General features: G+C 40.9%; 2 protein-coding genes across 5 annotated transcripts in view; both read left to right on the top strand.

Moving 5' to 3' along the window:
• The first annotated feature begins 470 nt into the window (after positions 1-470).
• On the top strand, positions 471-2,029 carry LOC122776098 (monocyte chemotactic protein 1B-like). Its single transcript, XM_044036476.1, has 3 exons — positions 471-702; positions 1,479-1,596; positions 1,691-2,029. The coding sequence occupies exons 1-3, from the start codon at positions 636-638 to the stop codon at positions 1,803-1,805; spliced, it is 300 nt and encodes a 99-aa protein (XP_043892411.1). The 5' UTR covers positions 471-635; the 3' UTR covers positions 1,806-2,029.
• Positions 2,030-3,677: 1,648 nt separating this feature from the next.
• The window catches only part of LOC122776084 (septin-7-like), a 34,974-nt gene continuing 15,282 nt past the window's right edge, over positions 3,678-23,369 (top strand). For 2 of the 4 annotated variants that reach the window (XM_044036449.1, XM_044036447.1), the window contains exons 1-3: positions 3,678-3,978; positions 7,843-7,939; positions 21,415-21,521. In XM_044036449.1, coding sequence (XP_043892384.1) covers positions 3,940-3,978; positions 7,843-7,939; positions 21,415-21,521 — 243 coding nt within the window. In that variant the 5' untranslated portion in view covers positions 3,678-3,939. Of the gene's footprint in view, positions 3,979-7,839; positions 7,940-21,414; positions 21,522-23,369 lie in introns of all 4 variants that reach the window. The other 2 variants (XM_044036448.1, XM_044036446.1) reach the window with 1 other exon arrangement.

The raw sequence follows: 23,369 nt of genomic DNA, 5'->3' as shown, positions 1-23,369 counted from the left end.
ACTGGCCTGTTACATTGCATGGAAATTTCCAGTTGGGATTTTACAAGTTCTGCTGGGGAAGGTAATTTCCTCAATTCTTTCTGCACAGACTTGCTATATATGTATGTATAATAATATTCTATTCTTTTCTTTACTACTTTACAATTTCCCAACCACTGTTTTTCATTGTAAACATTTTTCAGCCACAACGTGGTTCACACAAAACCAAAGCAGAATCTAAAACCACTGCTCTCTATTATTTCACGATGACAAGGATCCCATGTGACATTAGCTGTGAGAGTGACAAACAGAGAGCAGTACTTTTGGGCAGAATTACACTCGGGCCATACAATTGACAGGGAAACTACCCTTGTACAAAAAAAGAACTTCCTTTTTTTGTTTGGTTCAGTGAAAAAGGCGTACAACAAGGCCCACACACTCCCACAGCTAGTAAACCCCCTCTCGTCAGATAAAGGTGAGATTGACACGTCATTAATGATGTCCCCGTGGAAAGAGGGTCTTTCCCCGCCGACGATGCTGAGCGGCATAAATATGGGATCACACTGCTCAGAGGACAGGCTGGTGAATCTCAACTGGGACATTCAGTTTTTACTACACCGTAAAAGGAACACTCAGAGACACTCGCACACATCAGGATGGCTGCTCCTCGTCTGATTCTGTCCATGTTTGTGCTGATGCTGGCTGCCATCACTTTTAGTGAAGGTAAGAGGAAGTGTGTTGTGATTTAGTCTGTGGTCCTGTATGTAATGTGTATCTACTTGCAATTTTAGCCAAATGACTATATATTTTTAAAGGGAAATTAAATTAATACGCAAATAACCCTCACTACGGATTTAGTGGCAAAGAAACAATTCCTCATAATGTTGTTTCAGATCAAATTGTGCAGATCTCTTTTTCCTCTGTGGCTTTTGGGGGGTGAATTACAGGGCAGTAAATGTCCAGTGTGTAACATTTAAGAGGGTTTCAATGGCAGAAACTGAACAAACTGCAACAATTCACATTTTGCTTTTAAATAGTTTTATAGTATTCTTATAATGTTGTCAAACAATGTTTTGTATGTATTTTACAGTATTTAAGAAATACAAAAATACACACCATTGAAGTATTCTGATATGAAAGGCATTTTCGTCATCTCAATTAAATACAAATGACAAAATAATATTTTGTCATTTGAAATATGTAGTATTTTAAATAAATGTATCAGAAATACTGGCCATCCCTGCACGTAGATACTGTAGTTACTCGCATTGTTGTGTTGTATCTATTGAAAGGGAAAGTCCAGCTGTGTCATTTTTATACTCAAATGTTAACCAGCTCTTATGTAATCAAGTTGTTTTCTGTGTCTTGTTGAAACCACTGACTGTTTTTCTGCTGATTAAAAAACAGGAAATTCCATAACAGGAACAAGCTAGAAAATGTCCATTTATGTGTGTGTTTGTTTTAGATGATCTTCTCATTCATAGCTGCTTGTTTTGTAGGTGTGCGTGGTATTGGGCGTGGCAAGTGCTGCTTTCGTTTCAACGAGACTCCACTGCCTAAGGAAAAAGTGGTCAGCTACATCAGGACCAACCAGCGCTGCACCAACTCGGCTGTCCTGTAAGGAGGAGGAAGAATAACATAAAAATCCTCATCACTGCACCCACACGTGTGACAGCACTGAACCTGACTTTGTGTGTGTGTGTGTGTTCAGGTTCAAGACCGTGGCAGGTCGTCAGCTGTGTGCCAAACCGTCCAACCCCTGGGTGCGAGAGCTCATCGACTATCTGGACACCAAAGCCATCCCGGGCCAGGCGTCCAACCTGTAACCATAGCAACATCAAACCCAGAGCAAGGGTCACCCATGATGACAATGAAAATGTGTTTTGATGCTACAACTATTCCTTTTAAACTAAGTTGTGTTTTGTATGCTAGTACGTTGACCATCTGATCTGGGGTAATAATCATGTCTCAGCTCTATGCAAACTATAAATCTAAGATAACATTTACATATATAGCATACATCATATGCTATGTTAAAAAAATACTTTACTTAAATGTATACATATTATTTTTACATTGACATTTAATTCATATTTTTAATATTTGGTGAAGTGACTTAATTTATTGGAACAATACTATATGATAGAAGCTATATGGTATGTTGTGGGTTTTTTTTGTTTTTATCAACACACTCAAAGTCTGACCATCTACACTGTGACCTCCTGTTATGTTGTTCTCTGAACTTACAGCAACTACCTGCTGTAAATCCCAGTTCCACATGGTGTCACCACTAGACTATAAGCTATGGGGTTCACCACTGTTTCTACACTGAGCCATTGCGTTTTCTATGTGAACTGAATTGTTTTCTTGTTACTTGCACTCGAGAAACCCAATGTGTCAAAAAGGTAATTTATTTCTTTAAGTTCCTACTGCAAAATTTGATTCTATTGTATTAAAGCAAGACAAAGTGACAGCATGTTTTGATGTGTTGCTTTTACCAGAGGTCAAGAGTTACTAAGAGTTGCCAGCAGTTAATTGTCAGTTTAACAGACATCAACACTCAGTTGGGTATTTTCAGTCTTGTGTAAAGTATCTAAAAGGGAAACTTTAAAGAGTAAAAAGTGCAAGAATCTTACCAGAAAAAAAGTCACTTTTCATGATATTACTTAAGTAAAAGTCTTAACGGATATGATTTGCTGAACTTAAGTATCAGAAGTAATTTTCTGATATAAAATGTATTTAAGCTTTAGAAGTAAAAGTAAAAGTAAGGCTTTAGGATTGAGCAATGGTAGTTCAGTGGTAGGGTGAGTTATTGTTCAATTAGAAGGTTGTGTGTTGAATCCCTGGTCCTGCTAGTCTATGACAGTCTATGTGTCCTTGAGCAAGACACTTAACCCCATGTTGAAGCGTGTGAATGGCAAAACTGTAGTGTAAAGCAGCTCATCAAGACTAGAAAATCTTTATATAAATACAGACAATTACCAACTCATAAACGTTGCTAGAAATACAAAGAACAAAGTAAAGTATAGATAGTAGAATTCAAGACTAGGTTCTTTTCATAGATAGATAGACAGACAGACAGACAGACAGACAGACAGACAGATAGATAGATAGATAGATAGATAGATAGATAGATCGTTATATTTCTGAAAGGGGGCTATATGCTCTTATATTGAAATACAGTACACTTAACATCCGGTCATATGTCTCATCCGACAACTTGACGCAGCTGTAGAGCAAATGGACCCGCCTTCCCATTGGTCACAGGCGAATGTGATCGCTCTCTTCTTGTGCGTGTGAGGCGTTCAGGTGCTGCAGGCAAAAAAAAAATTGCTGCCTTCAAACTAAATAGACATGAGCCCTATTTTGGTTGAATTTTGTTAAATTGTTGCTTAAGCATTTTTTTGGTTGAACGATTTTGTGTATCTTTTCTTATATGAATTTTACGGTTATATTTTATCGGATGGAGGAAAAGAATAAACTGCCAATCACAACAAAAATAAAATAAATTAATCTAAATAATTGCACAGCCTTGGCACATGCTTTTTGTACAGAAAGAGTGACATCTAGATAAAGAACAAACACAAATCCTCCTACCTAAAATTCAAAAGAGCTGAATAATTTTGGTTGTTCAAGTATCTGCTTCTCAATACAAAATACCTTCGTCTTGTTTTGAAACTCACGACCGGATGCGTAATTGTAAACATTAGCTGTTCTCTCCGCAAAGAGAAAACAGTTGGAGCATTTTTCGTCACTGACTGTGCTACATCTGGTCGTAGTATCTCGAGCGGTCTCATGTAATGAAACCTCATTCATTCATTTTCCGGCACATTTAGCTTCTCTTTGTTCGCAAACTCGGCGCGGTGTTTGAGGCGCAGAGCTCCGCCATTCTTTCGGACGTCGGTTAGTGTATGCCTCGGTGACTGTCGGTTGCAGGCTGGGCGGTGACAGCACACTACAATGATCGAGCGACCAGAAACTGCGGTTCCTAGCATCGCTGTAAGTCCTATTCCGTTTGTATCTTAATCTCATTATCAATAATCAATTGCTAACACTGCAAATGTTGTTTTAATCAAGATATCAGTTGAATTCCGCTCTGTGACCGGACCTGTGTGTTTCAGTCACTGCTAGTACTGGCCTTTCATGCATGGAGAAATCTACACGCCAAGCTCCATTAGCAATCTGCTCGTTTTAGTAGAGTATGTGTGTTTACAGAGACTTATACGGCACTGAAACACCAACGAAACACTTCTGACAAATCTGTGTCGCCTTTTATTGAGTTCGGCATAGTTTAATTGTATATAACAATCAGAAGTAAAGTAAATACCATCGTTTAAAAAATGCAACACACCTCCTACCTACTGTGTCTCGCCTGGTTCTGATGAAGCAAGTTTGTGGGCGGCGAAACCATAACAGTTTGATAAGCATTCCTGTTTTAGTGGAGTATGTGGATGCTGTTTGGTTAATGTAAAATGTATTATTATAATTCATTATGTAATATTTTCTTATTCTTTATGACTGGCTTGAGGGGGTCCTTGAATGTTACACAGATCAGCAATTCTCAGGCTTGGTCTGTGCCCAATTATATCTCCACTGAGAAGGAGATGTGACTGTATGTTGTTTTTCTGTGTTTTCACTATGACTTAGACAGTGCTGTTAGTTAAAGAATGGAATAAAATCCAATTTAACAGTTCCAGCCAGCTGAATGTGTCCTTAAGTATTAGGGCCCCGATGAGATTTGCTCTTCTGCGCCTCTTCTTCTAAAAGGATTCTCTCAATTCAATCAGAAGCAGCTATTAAAAGAATTCAATGTTCTAAACATTGCACGGTGGACTACATGTTATATATGACAGTAGTGGCTGAACTGTATATTATTAGACAGTTCCAAAGCCTCTTCTTTAATCCATATAGCAGGTCCTTGAAATTGCTTTGGTTGATGTATATAGATTGGTGTGACTGTCCACACAGCTGAACTTCTTTATTTGTTGATATACTGACAAAGTTATTTGGTTGTTTGGTCCATGAAATGCCAGAAAATTGTGTTTCTGAACCCCTTGCATAGCACAGGTGGACGCACTTCAGTCAATAAACGGATTCCCAAATAGGACCTGCTTACTGGGACAAGGACAGTAGTCCAATTGAATGGCTTTGTTGATCCACAACTGATTGTCTTGACTTAACATTGAGGGTTTGGTGCCCACACTAAGACAAAGTGAAAGCAGAGGGAATACAACATTTTAGCTGCTAAAAAAGCTAAAGTAAAAACACTGCCTTTTAACAGTCTCTGTCCTCAGTGTGAAGTGATGCAATAGCTATTACATAACTAATATTAAATAATGAATAATGCCAGTTTGGAAATGTCTAATGAAAACCATGAGTGACTCCCGTCATCGGTTGCTCTTGGTTGACTTATTCGTACGGATGATGTCAGTGAACCAGGCAGCTACTATCACCACTGGGTGGACTGGGGGGAGGGGTTAACATGAATGGTATGGTTTCACTAACCAGCCTTCCATTCTCTCATCCCCCATTACTTAATTCTTTTAAATCCTGTGTCTGTTTTCTTTTCCTTTTCCACAAGTCAATTCCTTGTGATAAATAATCATACTGATAGCAAACCTTACAGGAATACTTTGCTCTACTATAAAGTGGAAATGTGAGGATAAGTTCATGTAATCAAGACTTCATGTATGTTGAAACACACACAGAAACACACACCTTCATATGTACATACCATTTTTGTAGCTACATTACCTGTGCTACCTTAAGTGCACTTTAAAAGGAAATTGATGGACCATCTGCAGTGGCACATTATGTAATGACACACACACACACACAGAAGTTGTATGTGGGCGTAGTGAAACATGGAAATGGTGGAAAATGCTTCAGGCTTGTTGGCAGTAGTTCCATGTGCAGTCGGGCAGCATGCATCACAGGGTATTGATGAGGGCAATAGATTGTTTCCTTTTTCAATTCCTGGATGTGTGTGTGCACAGTACCCCATGCTTTGGTGATGCAGATGGGTAACCTACAGTTTTCTGAATGTCACACTCAACAGCAGGAAATGTAGAATGTGGAAGTCATGTTCACTGACAGTTTTTCATTGATGTACAGCATCATCAACACCGCCCTGTCATCTTGAAATGATGCTTTACTGTTCTCCAACAATAATATTGAGTTATTTATTGGTGGTAATATATGTTGTGAGGATTCTTGCACTGATGTGCTGCATGAACCTGCATGACACGGACTAATAGTAACTTTTATCGCGCTTTCCCACTATACAGTTCTAGCACGTCACAGCTCGTCTCGACTCTACTTGTTTATTTTTTTGCTTTTCCATTAGGAATAGTACCTGGTGCTTTTTTATTTTTGGCTGATACTAAAATGTGATGTCTACAGTTTGCTGGCCACTGATCGGTCGGAGAGTGTCGTCACTGGAAGAGTCATGAGCCCAACATCCAACACAGAATCAGTTAAAAAGACTTAAACATGCCAAAAAAAAACAAAACGGGCCAACGTTTAGCAAGAAAACTTCTAAAATCGAAAAGCAGTTTAGTGTTTTTAATGACAGCACTGCTGAAAGCTGGCAATCGTGAGCAGAATCACAACCCCCTTCCAGTATATTTCAGTCCAGTGACTGTGTCAGATGAACTGTTTTGCTTGTCACTTGTTTAATGTGTTCATGTCGTGTTTAAAACAACATCATGGCAGTTTCATGCAGCCGTGCTATGACGACCCCGCCTTTGTTGAGGAGGTACTATAGTTATGGAAAAAGATGTGCCTGGTACCCAAACCATGTAAAGTCGAGCTAAGTAATGCTAAAACTGTATAGTGGAAAAGCACCATAAGTGTCACATCACAAAGTATCGTGGCACTACAGGGATTCCCCAACTCAACCAGATGGAAGCTAATATACTTGTTAGTTTGGGACACAGGCAAAAATCACATAATCATGTGAGAATTTCCAGTGTGAGTCATTATTGTAACTGTCAAAATAATGACATAACATGATTTTTTCTTTTTCTTACTTTGAATTTGCCTTCATTTCAGCTGAAGGTAGATTTAAGCTCTGTTCCATGAGCTTTGCAGTTTTCCATTTAACCATGCATAACAGAGTCTGAGAGGCCAGCTTTCAATTGTGTTTGCCTCATGTAGCGTGCAGGATGGTTGACAGTGACTCAGGGGCTCAGAGGTTATCTGACAGCAGAGTGGGATACTCCTCACATTATACTCCCTGTTTGGGATGAAGACATTTGGGACCAAACACTCTCCAGCCACATTTGTCACATGTGGACAGCAAACTCTGGAGAATGTCTGAACTAAATTCCCTGGACATTGTCCAGACTCAAAAGGGCTTTAATTTTATATTTCACCTAGCGATTGATTTTAATTTGTTGGATTATATTATTTGTCCGTCTTAGTTTACGCGTTTGACAGACTCTGGGCAGTGTTAACTCTTCCCTCCTTTCTACACTCCTTAGCGGAACCCTGTTATTTCTCTGTGGGAGTCTGCCATCCCTCTTCCCCTAAAATCAGTCCCTTTTCCCCTCTTGTATTTATCCCAGCTGTGTTTTGCTTCAAAGGGGCTCTGTCGCTGCAGGACACAGAAATGCTAATTGCAGGTTCACTAAAAACAAGAGTTTCATCACTTTTTGTGTACATAATGACTGTGTGTGTGTGTCTGAGTGTGTGCCTACAGTTTTTCTTCTGCGGAGTATTTGTACATTCACACACAAAAACAAAAGCACTGTGTGTGTTTATATATGCTAAAGATGAATATTTTTAGTCAGTTTAAGAGTGTATTTTCATGCTTTGTGAATTAACTGACACTGTGTCTCTGTGTGTGTTTTCCTTCAGCAGCGGAACCTGGAGGGCTATGTGGGCTTTGCCAATCTCCCCAACCAGGTGTACCGGAAGTCAGTCAAAAGAGGCTTCGAGTTTACGTTAATGGTTGTAGGTAAGTTGGCATAATCTAGTCGGAGCGTATGACTGTGAGGGTGTGTGTGTGTGTCTGTCTCAGTGTGTCATCAGCACAGGTTGAGAGGCGGTATGAAAACATGTGGCATCAGCTACTCGGGATGATGAGCTGACAAAAAAGCCATTTCTGCAGACTGGTGTGTTACTCTGTGAGAGTGGCTTTTTTTGTGCAGTATGTGCAGTGTTAGGGCTGTCACTTTTTCCAAAAATCAAGTTGTAACTAATTCATAATGACCCATAATTTGATTAAATAAATTCAAATACTCCTGCTCCCCTAATTTGCTCACCACAACCGTCTCTGTTTTACCAACTGTTATGTCATTAACAGGGCTGCTAGCTTTTAAGTATTAATTACATATGGCACTCTGTAAAGTAGGATGGAACAAACACTCCCTGAACAGGAAATCAGTGACAGCAGGAGAAAGCTTTACCAGCTTTTAACTAAAATGAAATAATGTTAAAACATAGAACTGATAGTCAAGACAAAAAGCCCTGATATTATTTACCAGAAACACAAGTATTTCAACCTGATCAGGATTGAATGTGGCTCTCTTGTATCTCCAAGATGCTACTGCTGCTGCTGACACTTTTGGATGAAATGGTAGGAAACCTCACATGTGCCCTCTACTATGAGATGGCAGTCTGCCTTTCGAGCACGTAATTACAGCTCAAACATGAACTTTGCATCCCATGTTCGAAATAATATCAAATTTCAAATAAAAAGTGACAGCCCTATGCAGGGTGTTCAGTGACTAAGAAGTTCCCGCAGTTTCCCAAGGGGAGTTTGCTGTGTGTAGCTACAGGATGCACAGTGACATTTGTGTGTTTTGGAGGATTCGGTTGTTGGTGGAAGTATGAATGAGATGGGATACGGAGAGACGCCAACAACAGTACAGACAGAGGGGGGAAGTGGACAGAGGAGTGGAGGAACCATGAGTTTGGCAGTCTGCATGGACGGATACACACGCATGCACACATATATTTAGACGTTAGAGCAGCACTGTAATGACATCTGTGTGAAAGGGGCCCGATATGGATTGTGTAGAAAGTCCAGTGGAGCTGTTGAGTCCACAAAAAGTTGTATTGGCTTATGTGTAGACTTAAGCCTGATTTATACTCTGTTGCACTACCTGTCTAAAAAGTGATTTTCAACACAAAGTTAATACGTAACTGCTCCTAAAAAATTGTTGTTTCACATTGATCGTGTTGCAGTTTCAGAGCTGTTTCCCTTTTCTTTCCATATTTACGCAAATTTTAAATATTTTCCATATTTTCCATATTTCCTTTACAGAAGAAATCAAATGAGCATATTTTCAAAAGCATGAGCACTCAATATTGTGGTTATTGCAATACAGTGTCGTTTGGCATCGCAAAATAGTTCCATTCACGATCACTGCAACAATGATGATGGAGGAGAAAAGCAAAAGCAGCTGGCTGACCTCTGCAAAAAGAGAGATCAGACCCAGTGAGAATACTTCCCAAACAAATGGACGTGACTGGGTATTTTTAAGAGGAAGCCAACTATTCATGTTCATGTTCTCTTATGTTGGTGCACCGTGTTTCTGTATCCTAAACACCAGAAGCTTGAGAAGCAAAATAAGGCGGATCATTTGTACAAGGGATCACTCAATATCCCTTTTTAATGTCTGATATGGATACGGATATCACAACTGGATGTCAATATTCTCCACCTCATCTGTGTAACAAGTGTGTAATATATAGGATTTTTGGATTGGATTTAGATTTTACATCTCCTCATGTGGTGACCTCAGTCACTTAAGTAAAAGGACATAAACATTAACACAAAGAAGTGTCCAGCCTTTATACCCTGGGCCTGCGGTTTAAGCTTCCTGTTTAGTAAACAGCCACTGTGGACGAGTAGCAGGAGGGAGACAAAGACAGCAGAGTGATGGCTTTGGAAAGCTCTGAGAGAACCACAATCAACTAGATCCTTGTTCAAGCCTGCACACACACATGGGCCCCTCTGTCCATCGCCCCAGTTTTCTTGGCTTTCAGATCACATACCCCAGCTGATCCACATTTCACACATAACAATGAGGGAGAGTGAGCAAGTGTGCTCACGACTTAACACAGAGTACATTTACAGATGAGGAGAATGACATTTCTTTCAACTAGATTGTTTCTAAAGACTTACCAAACAAATATTGGTATTAATTTAATCACATGTACTTGAGCTTCCTCATGCAGTTCAAAGACTTGTAGAGTTGGGTTCATTCAAGATGTTTGAATGAATGATTGCTGTGATTGTGGTTACATTTTCCCTTTATATACAAACCTGTTGCCAGAGTAGTCACAGTGATGTCACTGAGACTGCACTGTGTACCTGTAAAAGAGCTTGTCAGAGCTAGTGATGTACCAGCACTACTGGTATTTTTTTCACATTCCCCCCTATTATTTCTTCCTCCTCTCTGTCAATCTTTTGTCTTTTCCCCTCTCAGTCTGCCTCACTCTGAGGGGGGGAAAAAGCTGCTTCCTGATCCTCGATCCAGCTGGCAGATTGAATAGAAACTCCTGGAAAGATTAGCAAGATCCAGAGCCAGCGGAGCAGAGAGTTGAACAGAGTCCGAACAGAGTTGAGAGTCAGATCAGACCCTGGAGGGAGCTGGGAAGAGACGGGAAGCGATGTCTGCTTCATGCTGCTTCTGATGTGTTACAAGGCAATCACTGCCTCTGTTTTCATACAGCAACACAGGAGGAGAAGTTTGCAAGCTGAGCTGAGTTGCATGTGAGACACTGCCCACATTACCCACAGAGAGGATTCAGTTCTAGTCTGGATATGTGTGATTTGACTAAAAGTTTGGTCAGAATATGTTCAACACTTTGTTTTAACTGGCAGTGACCTGAGTGGCCAGAATTATTATGGTTTCGTTCTTTATGATCAGAGAGTTCATGGTTTGGATCGAAATGCCAATATTTTTCACTGAAAATGTAAAAACCTTTCTGCACCTGCATCTGCAACTTTCTTTCACAGTTTGTATTACAATCATTTGATTATTGTTTTTGTTGAAGATCCATTTATTTATTGTAGCTCAAAGTTGTCTTTTCTTGGCAAGCATACAATCCAAGAAACACTAATACTTTACGAAAGTGTGGAACCATCTGGAGCGGTTGTTTCTCTCTCGTGGTCACCTGATATGGGCTTTTACAAGATGTTTGAGATAGAATTGGCATTAATTGTCGCAAGCAGAATCTAGTTGAGTGTTTAAAGGGAGGCCTTTATTCACTTGGGAATGCCTGTGAAAGAAGCAGCCAGTGATGTGCTAGTAGTCAGTCTCTGCCTGTGAAACTAAATGTTTGCCTGTATGTCCTGCTCTCTATACTGTCTGTCCTGTTGTTGCACTCCACAAAGCTTGTTAGCTCTCTCTCTCTCTCTCTCTCTCTCTCTCTCTCTCTCTCCCTCGCTCTCTCTCTTTGTGTGTGTCCAGATAAGACAGTCTGACAGGCTTAGGATTGACCATCTTGCCTACTGACCTTGCAGAAGGGAGTGAGTGAAGAAAGGCTTTGGTCTAGGTAATCCGCTGGTTTACCCACATGCTTTAATACACATCACACACATTCACTGTTTCAAGGGGTTGACCTGTCAGTGTGAGACTGGTGTAACTTGTGGAAGAACAATTTCGAGAACATATCTATTTGCAAATTTTCGAGGCCCACGACGACCGAAAAGCGTCACTCCCTTGACGTCTTGTTGAGACAAACAACCACAAACCGAGCAGGAAAAAAGAGCTGCTGGATGTGTCTTGTGTCATGCTCGATGTTGTTATTTGCGCACCAGTTCAGTGTCATGATACGTATCTCGCTAACGCGGAGCCTGACTGAGAGCTTTACCACTCCAAACTGTACCGCACTGTACCAAACCAAACCGTACCGTGTGATTTCCATTTTAAAAACGATTACTTTGCCAGCCCTCAGGTTTCTCTTTCCCATCTCACACTCTTGTCATAAAGGCATTCTCCCAGCTGCTGTGACAGTTTCACTGTTTAGATCGGCAATAAAGAAGAGATGAAAGTGTGGTTAAAAAGAAAAGAAACAGCCACAGTCGGAGCTTACTGGCATGCTGAGATTGGTGGCTGACTGTAATTCCTCCTTTTAGAATTTCACTTCCCTCAAACAACACATGCCCATTCTCAGCTCTCTTTATACTGGTGTTTGTCACGGTAGATCAGATGGTTAGAGGTCAAGGACAGCAGCAGTGCATTATTTTAGAAAGGGCAGTTTTGTTTTCTAAATCACCAGCTCTTCCCTAAAGCAGTTTCCAGACATGAATCTACTCACACAACAGCAAAGTCTTCAAAAATAATTATGTAAAATATTACACCAGATGGATGCAGTCTTTAAAAACCATAAACGGGTGCTGTCAGTAAATGTGTGACTTGTGATGCAGAGATTTTAACATCTTAAATCATGTAAAACTGGAAGAGTAAATACATCCTAGACATACTGAGGGCAGATTCAGATTCATTAAATCTGCCAAACCTCTTCTGGAGGTGGTCAGTGACACATTGTGACCACACTGACCACAAGTGCACTAAGGATGAGTTGTCAATCCCCATTCAACAACTAAGTGGATGTGAACAACAATTGCATGCAACTGTTTCACAATAGCGTCACGTGTTTGCCACCAAATAGGGATCAGGAATCTCCTCAGTCCTCACATTATTCATGGGGCTTCTGTCTTCTAGTACCTGATTAACCCAAGTGACAAACTATTGTGCCATTAACCTGTTGTTTGATAAGTCAGCATTTTCACTGTTATGACTAACACCTGTGCTTTTCCTGTTTGGACAGGTCAAAGTGTCTGTTGTAAAAAAAAAAAAAAAAAAGCTTAATCACATCACAAACAAGAATGACAAGCATGAACAACAGATAGTGCAACTCTTATCTCTTTTAATGGCCTGACATCGGATCTGAGCATCTGGACTATTTATTAACTGAAACCAAACCTTTTTGTTTTATGTTGTGACCGTGACTCAAATACCATATTAAAAAAATGCCCTGCAAATCACCATGGTGCTTTGAGTGAGCAAAAGGCTGGGATTAATGGGTCCTATTTATGCTTCTCACATTAAAGCAAACTGTGACCTCAAAATGACGGCTTCTAGATTATTTTGATGTACACTGATTTATAAGATGGAACTCCCACAAGAAGTATTGTGGTTTGACTTCCAGATATTCAACAAGCAAATGTTAAAAATGGCAAGAATTCTGGCATGTCTACTGTAGATACAGCATTCTGGTTGGGCAAGCCATAGCTTATTATGATGATTGTCACATTTAGTAAGACTGCACAGTCAGAATTCTGGCTGCTTGAAACCCATTTTTCTTTAGGACTATAATTTACAGTATCCATAACTGAAATTATGAACTTGAGCCTGACGTGAATGTGGACATCGGTTCATACTGTATTTCTCCATTTTCCTTGGGAAAGCCTCAGGAATTCCCAGGAGATGCTGGAGGTAGCGATGGAGAAGGATGAATGGGTGACCTAGAAAAAGAGAGCAATGTATAAATGGGCTGTTATACTCTGTTACATTCCACAGGTGTAGCTTTTATTGTGTGCAAACCCTGTAGAATGCATTATGGGTTATACACAGCTGTGATTTGTGGCCATAAAATACTCGAGTGGCTAGCTGTTGTTTCCGGGTGTGTACACGGTCTCAGCTGTTGGATTTTAGGAGCATCCAAGAACGATGAGTTGGTCCTTCTGTAGTGTTCCTGAATATTCTTGGGGACATTAAAGTCAACCAGGTTCATAAGCTTGAACGAGTTTAGCATCATGACTTAATTTTAAACTGAGTCAGCAACATACTGTGGATTCTTAGACTGTGCCATTAACCTGTACTTAGACTTGTATTGTAAGGCTCTGCTATGTTTCTTCAGACCTTTTAAATGGACACATTAGACACAAGTTCCAGGGTGGTGCATGTTACCTGAAGGTCACCTATCATGGGGGAGAGGTGAGATGAGGGTATTAAATTAGTTACAATGATCTGCAACCTCACAGCTAGATCCCAATAAAACCTTCACACAAACTTAGTCACCATGAGTTGACAGCTCCTTGTTTACAAACCAATTTCAAAAACAGTCCTCACTGCCTCTGGGCACAACAGGCTACTCTGTGTGTACATATATGTAAAGATCAGAGTCTTGCATGCTTGGTCAGACCGTAGATGGAAGGTCTTTTTATCCTTTACCAGTTTTTATCCTTGCTCTGCTCCCATTTTTTTGCATGTCTATTTAAAGACACACATGTCTGCCGTGACCCAGCACGTGCTGTTTCTTTTATTTGCAACGGAACAGTCACTCTCTAATTTTAAATAAAAAGCCTGAGGGAAGTGGGTGGTGTCGATGCAAGGCTCCTGTGGCTAGCGTGTGACCACCGTAGTTGGACTGGGTGCTGACACAGTTAATACTGGGTTCAGCCTCTTTTTCTAGACCCTGCTGGACATGCAAATCCTTATCTCCCCCAAAACACTGACCTTTGCCCCCTGTTTAAGCCAATTCCATTTAGTCTCAACAATAGCGAGTTATCTTTTCCAGCAGTCTGTTGTTCAGTAAACACAACTTCACATCTCACATCCTCTCACAACCTCACATCCACCATCTGTCTGCGACTCTCCACTGTTCTCTCACTTTTGCCTGTATGTTTCCCAGATGTGTCATTTCACACTGTGCGGTTCAGGCCTCACACATCTGTTAGATGTGTGTGTGGGTGTTTGTGTTGGGTGCTAGTAGGTAGGAAGTTGGGGTAGGTGGGGGGGGGGTGGGCAGCTGCTGCCTCAGGGCTAAGAGGGAGGAATGTGAGGAATCTCATGGGAAACCCACTTTGACCATTTGTATGTTTGTTCTTCTGGCTCATGGTCCAGTTTATTATGTCTCTTACAACATAATCACCATTTAAGATCCAAGGTCATATACTGTATATCATCAACAATCATTCGGCATCACTGAGCATATCAGGCTCTAGGAACACCGGTGTTACTTTGTGAAAAAATGTTCTTCCCATTAGTAAAAGGAACTCAACCAATGTTTCCCATTCAGACTGTGGCAATGTGTCATATTCTAATTTGTTCCACCACAGTTTTGTACTGAACCAAAACATTTTTACACTTACAATTACAGAAGTTCTTTAATTTAGCGTTGTACTTCATTGCCACACTGTACAGCTGTGTGCACTCACTCCCTCGCATATATGGAGTGCGTTATAATCAGAAAAGTTTTCTGATTCCGTGTCCACACGGAATGACAGACATTGTAAGTTTAGCTGTCGCTGTGCACATACCCATGAGTGGCATGAAATGCAGTTCTCTCTGGCCTCCTTGGCATTAAAATGCGGTTTCTGTGATCGGATTGCAGTTGGATAGCGCCTGACCACTTGTTATGCAATCTGCCAAACCACTTTGTGAAGGGGCTGGAGATGCACTGGGACCACATTGAACAGAGGATGGTGGCTCCGAGCTCATCTAATGTGCTGCTATATCAGATGAGGATTGAAAGCTGCCTCGTACCACACCACTGTACACCCCTCTCCTGTTTTTCATCAGAACTTGAATCAACTTGAAATAACAGTCAAAGAAAGAAAGCCAGCCATCTGACAACTTCATGGGACTAACACCAGAGCTGAATGTATTAGAGTAGCCAGCTGATTGATGGTAGTCATGCTGTCCAGATCATGCTGTCTGGCATTTTCCACTAGCCTATTAATCATCAGTTATGATGGTTTGGGTTGGTTGGAAAGTTTACAGCAGGTCACAGTGCTGTGGCCACTGTGCACTTTGTGCTCTAGGCACTCGTCTTCATTAAACCTAAACATCTCACAGAATCTGCTTTTTTTCTCTCCTCATCAAGTCACATGGCGTAAACTTGGCTACAAAAATAGTCACAGAATCCTGTGCTTATAAGGAAAAAACCAAAAGCATCTGTGAAAAGAATAAAATAAAAAAAAGTAGCAGTTTTATGAAATCACATGGAATAATTTGAATGAAGACTGATTTAAATTGGGAAAAGTAATGTTTTTTTTTTTTAAATATAGTCCTAGATAATGTAAGATAATCGTCAACATGATTAAAAAAGCTACAAACAGCAAAACAGACAGCAAGGACAAGCGAGGACAAACTGCAGTGTGGTTGGAGGGAGACTGACGCAAAGATGGAATCATAAAAACAAAAAGAAGGGGGGCAAAGAGCAGAGCTAGCAATCCAATTTCACTTGTCATGTGGAACCAATATTTAAGCTGAGCAAGGGGGGCTAATAGGGATAGACTTGGGTCCAAGAGGGTTCAAGCTTCTGCTGCAACTGACAAAAACGTCCATCACACTGGGCTGTAAAACCAGAAAACCAGGGCAGATGTAAAACCTTTACATCTGGGATTAAAATGCATTTTCTGTGATCAGATTGCGATTGGACCACTTCCAAGTACAGAACTGGTAATTGTTATCCGATCTGCGAAACCACTTCGGGAGCTGGTCGGAGATGCATTGTGACCACATTGAACAGAAGTGTAGCACTTCACATGTGGCTAACACATGACGCTGTAGTCTGCTGCTGAAAATCTTTGCAGAAGAAGAGGGGAGTTGACGTAAGGGGGAATGACAGCGATTGGATAGTAATAGGATCTTGATGTGGACAGTGGTGACGCATGTTAATATCTGGTGTAAATGCATGTGGTGAAGCACTAGCCAATCGCTATCTGATTACAGAAAACACATTCTAATGGCAAGTGTAAAGGGGGCCACTGTGGACCTGTCTCTCAGGCTGTGATTTTCAACAGCTGCTTTAAATTGGACAAACGGATTAGTTCAGTTGTCAAAAAAAAAGGTTGTTTTTTTTCACCTACGACTCTTGGCAAAGGTAGAATCCTACCTCCCCCCCAAACACTTTGAGAAAGTTGTTCATGTTTTTAATATGTCAAGACTACTGTAATTTTATGTATATGGGTGTAGACCATTCATCTCTCTGTCATCTACAATTAGTGCAAAATGCAGCAGCTTGTATTCTGACTGAAAAAAGAAAGTTTGACCACATAACACCAGTTTTGTCCTCCCTCTACTTGGCTTCCTGTCTGTTTCTGGATTGATTTTAAGGTTTCATTGCTTGTTTTTAAGGGTTTTTTTAATGGGCTGGCCCCATCTTATTTATGTGATGTGGTACATCTCCAGACTCCTGCCAGAGTAACGAGATCTTCCAACCAGTTGATCCTGGATGTTCCCAAATCAAGGTGCAAATCTAGAGGTGACTGAGCCTTCTCAGTGGCTGCCCCCAGTTTATGGAATAGTTTGCCCTTTCCTGTAAGAGCAGTTTAGACCATAGAAATTGCTAAGTCTCTACTGAAAACACACCTCCTCTCTTTGGTGTTCAATTTAGGATTAGCTGGACAACCTGCCTTTTTCTATTACACTGCTTCTAGCTTGTTTATTATATTATATATTTCAATATTTATTTACTTTCTGAATTATTTTAGCCATGTATTTCTTGTAGCTCTACTTGTCATTTGTGGTTGTTTTGATGTGCTAAATGAATAAAGTTGACCCTCATATTGACATTAGAATGTCAATTGATGATGTTGACTTTGAGTGGCATGGAGACATTGCCCTACAATGCCTCATTGTCATGTTTGTGCTAAAGATTATAGTGTTTGTGAAGCCTGTGTGTTGTTTGCTCAGGATCTACTGAAGTGTTTGGTCACTTTGCTTAAGTGAGCTCTCTTCATTGTTTGATCAGTACGATCTGTGGCTGATCAGTATTACATCTGCACCACAGAGGTGACTGGACAAGCCTTGTTCAGACAGAGCATGTGGGGTGGGGGGGGTGCAGTGTATGGTTACATATACAGTGTACAGTATATACAGGTTCAATAATGTGGTTAGTGTTTACATGGAACAGCTTTAGAAATCAGTCTAACCCTCAGGATAAAACCTTTTGTTGATGTGGCATACATATTGTCTTACCTACAATGGGTGGTGGAAAATTAAAATCAGTTCCACCACGGTAAAACTAATGTAATGTAACACAACAGCCCAATGTGTTGAAACTATTTAAAGGCCTCTCTACTCTTTCCATGTACTGAGTCCACAATGACTGTTTCTCTACATGTCCATGGTTCTATTTATCAGCCTGGTGTGTCATACATGTGAACCTGATGCTACATTCTAGTCCATTGCTATGTCCTAGCAAGGGAATTCCATCCACGTGGTCACAGTGTATCGGGTCAGTGCATGTTGATACAGAGTAGAGCTGAATCGATGAATCGATTACTAAATTAATCTATAACTATTTTGATAATCGAAGAATCAGTTTGAAGCTTTTTTTCATGATTAAAGCAAGATTTCCGATTGTTTAAGCTTCTTAAATGTGAATATTTTCTTCATTTCTTTGCTCTGGATAACAAAGAAATCATTAAAAGTGAATCATTTTGGTTTGTGGACAAAACAAGACTTCAGTGAACTTGCAGACAATCCAAAACAGCTTTTTCATTCAATTTATAATTCTCAAAGCGGAAAGGGCCCAAATGGCAAGGACCCTTAAACAAGCTTTCCACTTGCCAGTGTTAAATAGATATTTGATCAGCTAAGGTTGTGTGGCCTCAGCAGCAGCCTACATGTGAGTGAGCTCATTGTTTGATTAGCTTTACTTAGTTTACTGCTGTTTGTTTTGTCACGTTAGTATCAGTAGTAACACGTACCCACCAAACGGCTATGTCTACCATAGCTTGTCACATACACACGCACACACTCAAACATAGCCCCTCCCCTCCACATTTAGTTAACATTCCTTTCTTTTCATTTACTCAGGTTTTCATACATTTGTGCTATTTCACTATGGAATATTGTGAGTGTGTACGGTATATGTACATGTGTATGTCATGCTTGTGTGTGAGTATGCACAGGTTCCCGAACCCACTCTAATAAGCAGCATTTGTGTTTTTGTTCTTTTTATCTTTTTTGGTGGTGCAATGGTTACCCCTGGGGATGATTTTTGTGTCCAGGCTTGAGACAGGTGAAACACTGTAGTCACATGGCCTCTTAGGGGCCCCTCGCTAACCTTGGAGACTGAAGGAGATGCAGAGAGAAAGTGTGTTTCGAACACACAGAGGGACAGAATATCATTCATCCATGACTTGACACACACTGGGGACAGACTGAGCATTTAAGAAGAGGTGAATTCCACCAGGACACAACAACCTTTGTGTCCTGAAAATGAAATAAAAGAAACTGAAATTGTGTTACAAGGAAAATAACACATTTGACTGATCCTTAATTTAATCTTGTAGCCTTTCAAAGACTTGCAGCAAATGTGCTACTTCACACTTACAGTACAAGACACAACAAACACACGTTAAGGAGACCCAGATATGGCACATCAGAGTTTGTCAGTGCTTGGATAGCTGGAAAATCACTCATCAATCTTGAATTGCTAGAGAAACATCTGATGATCATTTTGAAATGGAAACTATCCCGCTCTCTGCTGTACGGTTAGAGAAAACTTGGTGCCAAATATATTAATGTGCAACCACAGTGTATTTGTCTAATCTGAGCAAAAATGCCAGATGTGTTCTCATTCCATCTTCCTAAGTGTCCTACAGTATTAGACTGGGGGTTGGCCAAAAATGTGTGGACATTTTGGATTACTTGAACCTTCCATTGGCTTCCAAAAAAAAAAAAAACATAGACTAGATAGTAATCCACTGCAACAGAAATGGACAGATCATTGTAATACAGAGTGCAATTACAGTTATGTATGTTTCAGTTAATCAGGGGAAGCAGAACAAACTCAGAAGATGACTGGCTGATTGGTGTTAGTTATTTTGTTCTCTTTAGTTTTAAAGAGATGGTTCAGTGTGTTTTTGCCTGTTTTACTCTTTGTCCCCTGTGTCCCTGCAACTCACTGGAAAATGCTGATGCTTGGCGTTTAGAAGTTGTAGCACAGAGGTCTTTCTAGGACAGACAGCCCTCCTTTCTTCCCTCCATCCAAACTCTCCTCCAACGTGTTTTTCAGACACGAGCCAATGGCTCCGCCGCTATTAATCACAGCATTGTTTGTGTGTGAGAGGGTATGCAATGTTTATGGTTGGAGTGGATGTGTTCTTTGTCGAGTAAATGTTAACTGTGTGTGTGCAAGTGGCTGTGGAGCAGGGAATGGAAAGTTGGCACTGTGGGGAGAGAAACAAGAAGATTTATAATATATAATAAGGGAAGTGTTTAGCAACATGGGTGGAGAGATGGTGGATGAATGGGGATGGTGAGCGGGAGGTGGAGAGAAAATATTTGAGTCCTTCTATCTGAAAGCTTTTTTTTTTTCTGGCAGAAGAGCCCCTGGCCGTTTCCCTCTCAAAAAATTAATCAATTGGGGTTTTCCCTGTGTCAGCTCTGTCCCTTGCCTCCAAGTATGGTTTTTGTGCATGTACAGTATGTGTCTCGCCAGAAAATCCCACAATTGCCATTGTTAGTTTAATATAAAATATGAAAACAATTACAGGAGTCTTTACCAGATGACTTGAGTTGCACAATTCTGCAAGACTTAATTGTTCCTCAGAGACTGTAAGTATTTCATCTTCATAGAAAGGTTATTATAAAAACACTGGGGAAGATGATGTGTAAACCATCCTTTCTTGAACTGAGAGGGTACAGCCATGAGTTACAAAATACTGTACTTTCTCTACAGAGCTCCCCCTTGTGTCTGCCACTTTATCGTCACTGTCGCTAAACCTCACCCCAGATGTATCCTCCTCCCTCCCCCTTTCCTGGCCATGTGCATTTGTTTTCAATGGAGCCGGCGGACACAAGCCGTGGAGCTATGGCCATCCCGACGGAGCCATAAACAGCCACTCACTAAAAACAAACCAGCAACAGACATCGTTCATAAAAATGGCCGCCTTTCCAGCAATAGCAAAGATAGAGAAAGTGCAAATACATAGAGAACAAGTTTATCCAAAAGATGCATACAAGTGCAACAGCAAGAACACCATGTCAGTATTTGGTTTGCATGCTTCTGATGTGTACTCGTGTGTGGCCCCTCACTCGGTCACACACACTTGTTTCCTCTGACAACTGTTTTCTCTGCTTCTCAGCTCTGCCATGATGAACGTCTAAAATAGCGCTATTGCTGCCTTAGTCATATAGTCGGTGGTTAATGTGTGTGTGCATGTGTAGTTCTGGAAAGTAATTTGTGTTTCTTCTGAGACCCGGACTCCTACGTCAAAGGTCCTGATCTTGCAAGGCTGGTTTTCTGGTAAAAGATGGTAGAGGGAGTGGGGACAGCTGCCTAAACAAGCCATTTAACCGTCACAATGATTTGGTACCTTTTTAATTTAGGGTAAAAATACTGCGAAAACTGTGAAAGACTGACTGGTGGTTTGATGTTGCCTGTCACTCAAGCAACACATTTGTTTAACTACTATATGTTTGTAGTTGTTAAACACAGTGTCTGTGTCCTCAGGTGAGTCTGGACTTGGGAAATCAACCCTCATCAACTCTTTGTTCCTGACTGACCTGTACTCAAAGGACTACCCCGGGCCCTCTCTGCGCATCAAGAAGACTGTACAGGTGAGTGTTTTCAGTCTTCAGCTGAAGTGTGGCTTCAGTTGGCATCATAGCTAACACCAAATCACTTTTAACATCCACACAGAGCCTCCTTGATAGTAAATCTACCTATGCCATCTGGTCCTCCACTATCAAAATGTGTTTTGTTTTCTATTTGAATCCAAATGTGTGTTGACCTAATAGCTATGAAAGCGAGAGGAGGAAGAGAGAGGGATGAAGCTTCTCACATGATGAGAGATGGCAGAACCAAGAGGGAGACAGCTGGGCCACTGGGCTTGGTTGTGTCCTTTTATGGTCATGACAAATGTAGAAGGGCAACAAAGCTACAAGCGGAGCAGCAGAGGCGGAAGGGAGGAATGAGAAGCATTTAGTGAAAATGTGGAAGATCTGTGAATGAGATGGGGGTGGGGGGTAAAATATATTATAACTACAATGAGACAGGAGAGAAGGGATGAGTGCAAAAGAGGAAAGTGGGATTCAGGTAACATCGGAGGGACCAAACCTGTGAGTGTGGCGGAGTAATACTGAGTGGGAAAGAGAGAGAGAGAGAGAGAGAGAGAGATGTCTCATTGAGGGGTGATGAAGAAAAACAGGGAATTTGATGAGAGTCGCCACAGACCCCCGGGGGCCAGAGAGCGTCAATAGCAGGGCAAGAATGTTCCCATGACACGTAACCAAGATATACACTAAGAGTATGGACATGGATGAAGTCCTACTGCTACATGGACATGTTCCAATACTGATGCAAAAAGAGTTCACTTCTACATGTCAAAATACCCGGAGTGCGACTTGCAAGTACTGTTTTCAGAGCAGTGTAGCAGTAAAACACTCAAGTGCTGTTTTTAGATACCTTCTGCACAATTAGTGGGTCTTCAGGTATGGAAGATTGACAAGTGACCACACAGCAAGAGGGAAGTCTTCGTCAGTGTGCGATGTTTGATGACAAACCCTGGTGAAGTTCGCATAGTAGAGGCAAATCACATGACGTCACCGTATCGCTTGCCTCTCCACCTGACAGTCGTCGTTTTTCCAATCTAAATTTACTCTGGCAACAGTGAAAACGTCAAGAGCTTTTAGATCCAGACTCTTTTTGGTCTATCGCTCTCATCAAACCACATGAGCACAGCGTGAGCTCAGGCATGTAGAAGTTAGCATGTGTTAGTGTGTTTGCCATTGGTGCTGTGGTCTGAGGCCAAGGAGGAGAGATGGGGTCAGAGTATTTATATTTCAGAACAATCTCATGTTGTGTCGCGCACTCACATTCTCCCAGATCAGATTTCTTTTAAATGATGGTGTTGAGACTGACGACATTCTTGAGGTTTTCTCCCAATCTGTTTTCCTTCGCAGAAATGGTGGAAATAGCAGCGTTGGTTTGGAGATGGTTGACAGGTCATGCGCAAACACTTGCGGTACAAACGCACACTTTTAACATGCACTGGATACGCAATTAAGCTCAGATATGTCAAATTATAGCAGTGCTCGATATATATATTTATATATATATGTGTGTGTGTATATATATATATATATATACATATATATATATATATACACACACACACATATATGCTCAGCTGTAAAGTCAGACAGATTATGTGAAGGGTTGTGGAAGCTGAAGAATGTTTGTGTTAGAGCGAGAGGGCTGTAGTTTGAGTTAGAGGGGGGATCCTAAAATAACTGTGGCCTTGTGAAAGTATGCAGCCGAGAGAAGGAACAGCAGGCGAGCTGCAGGAAATGATGGATCTGTGACTGATTGTGAAGAGTGAGATTGATTTTGTCTACTTTTTCAAACTGGAGTCATAAGGCCATCAGTTATTTAAGATCCATCATTTTTAACAGTAATATGTTGGA

The sequence above is a fragment of the Solea senegalensis genome, linkage group LG10, assembly GCF_019176455.1.
Source record: "Solea senegalensis isolate Sse05_10M linkage group LG10, IFAPA_SoseM_1, whole genome shotgun sequence".
Classification (NCBI taxonomy): domain Eukaryota; kingdom Metazoa; phylum Chordata; class Actinopteri; order Pleuronectiformes; family Soleidae; genus Solea; species Solea senegalensis.
This window is presented reverse-complemented; position numbering and strand designations above follow the sequence as displayed.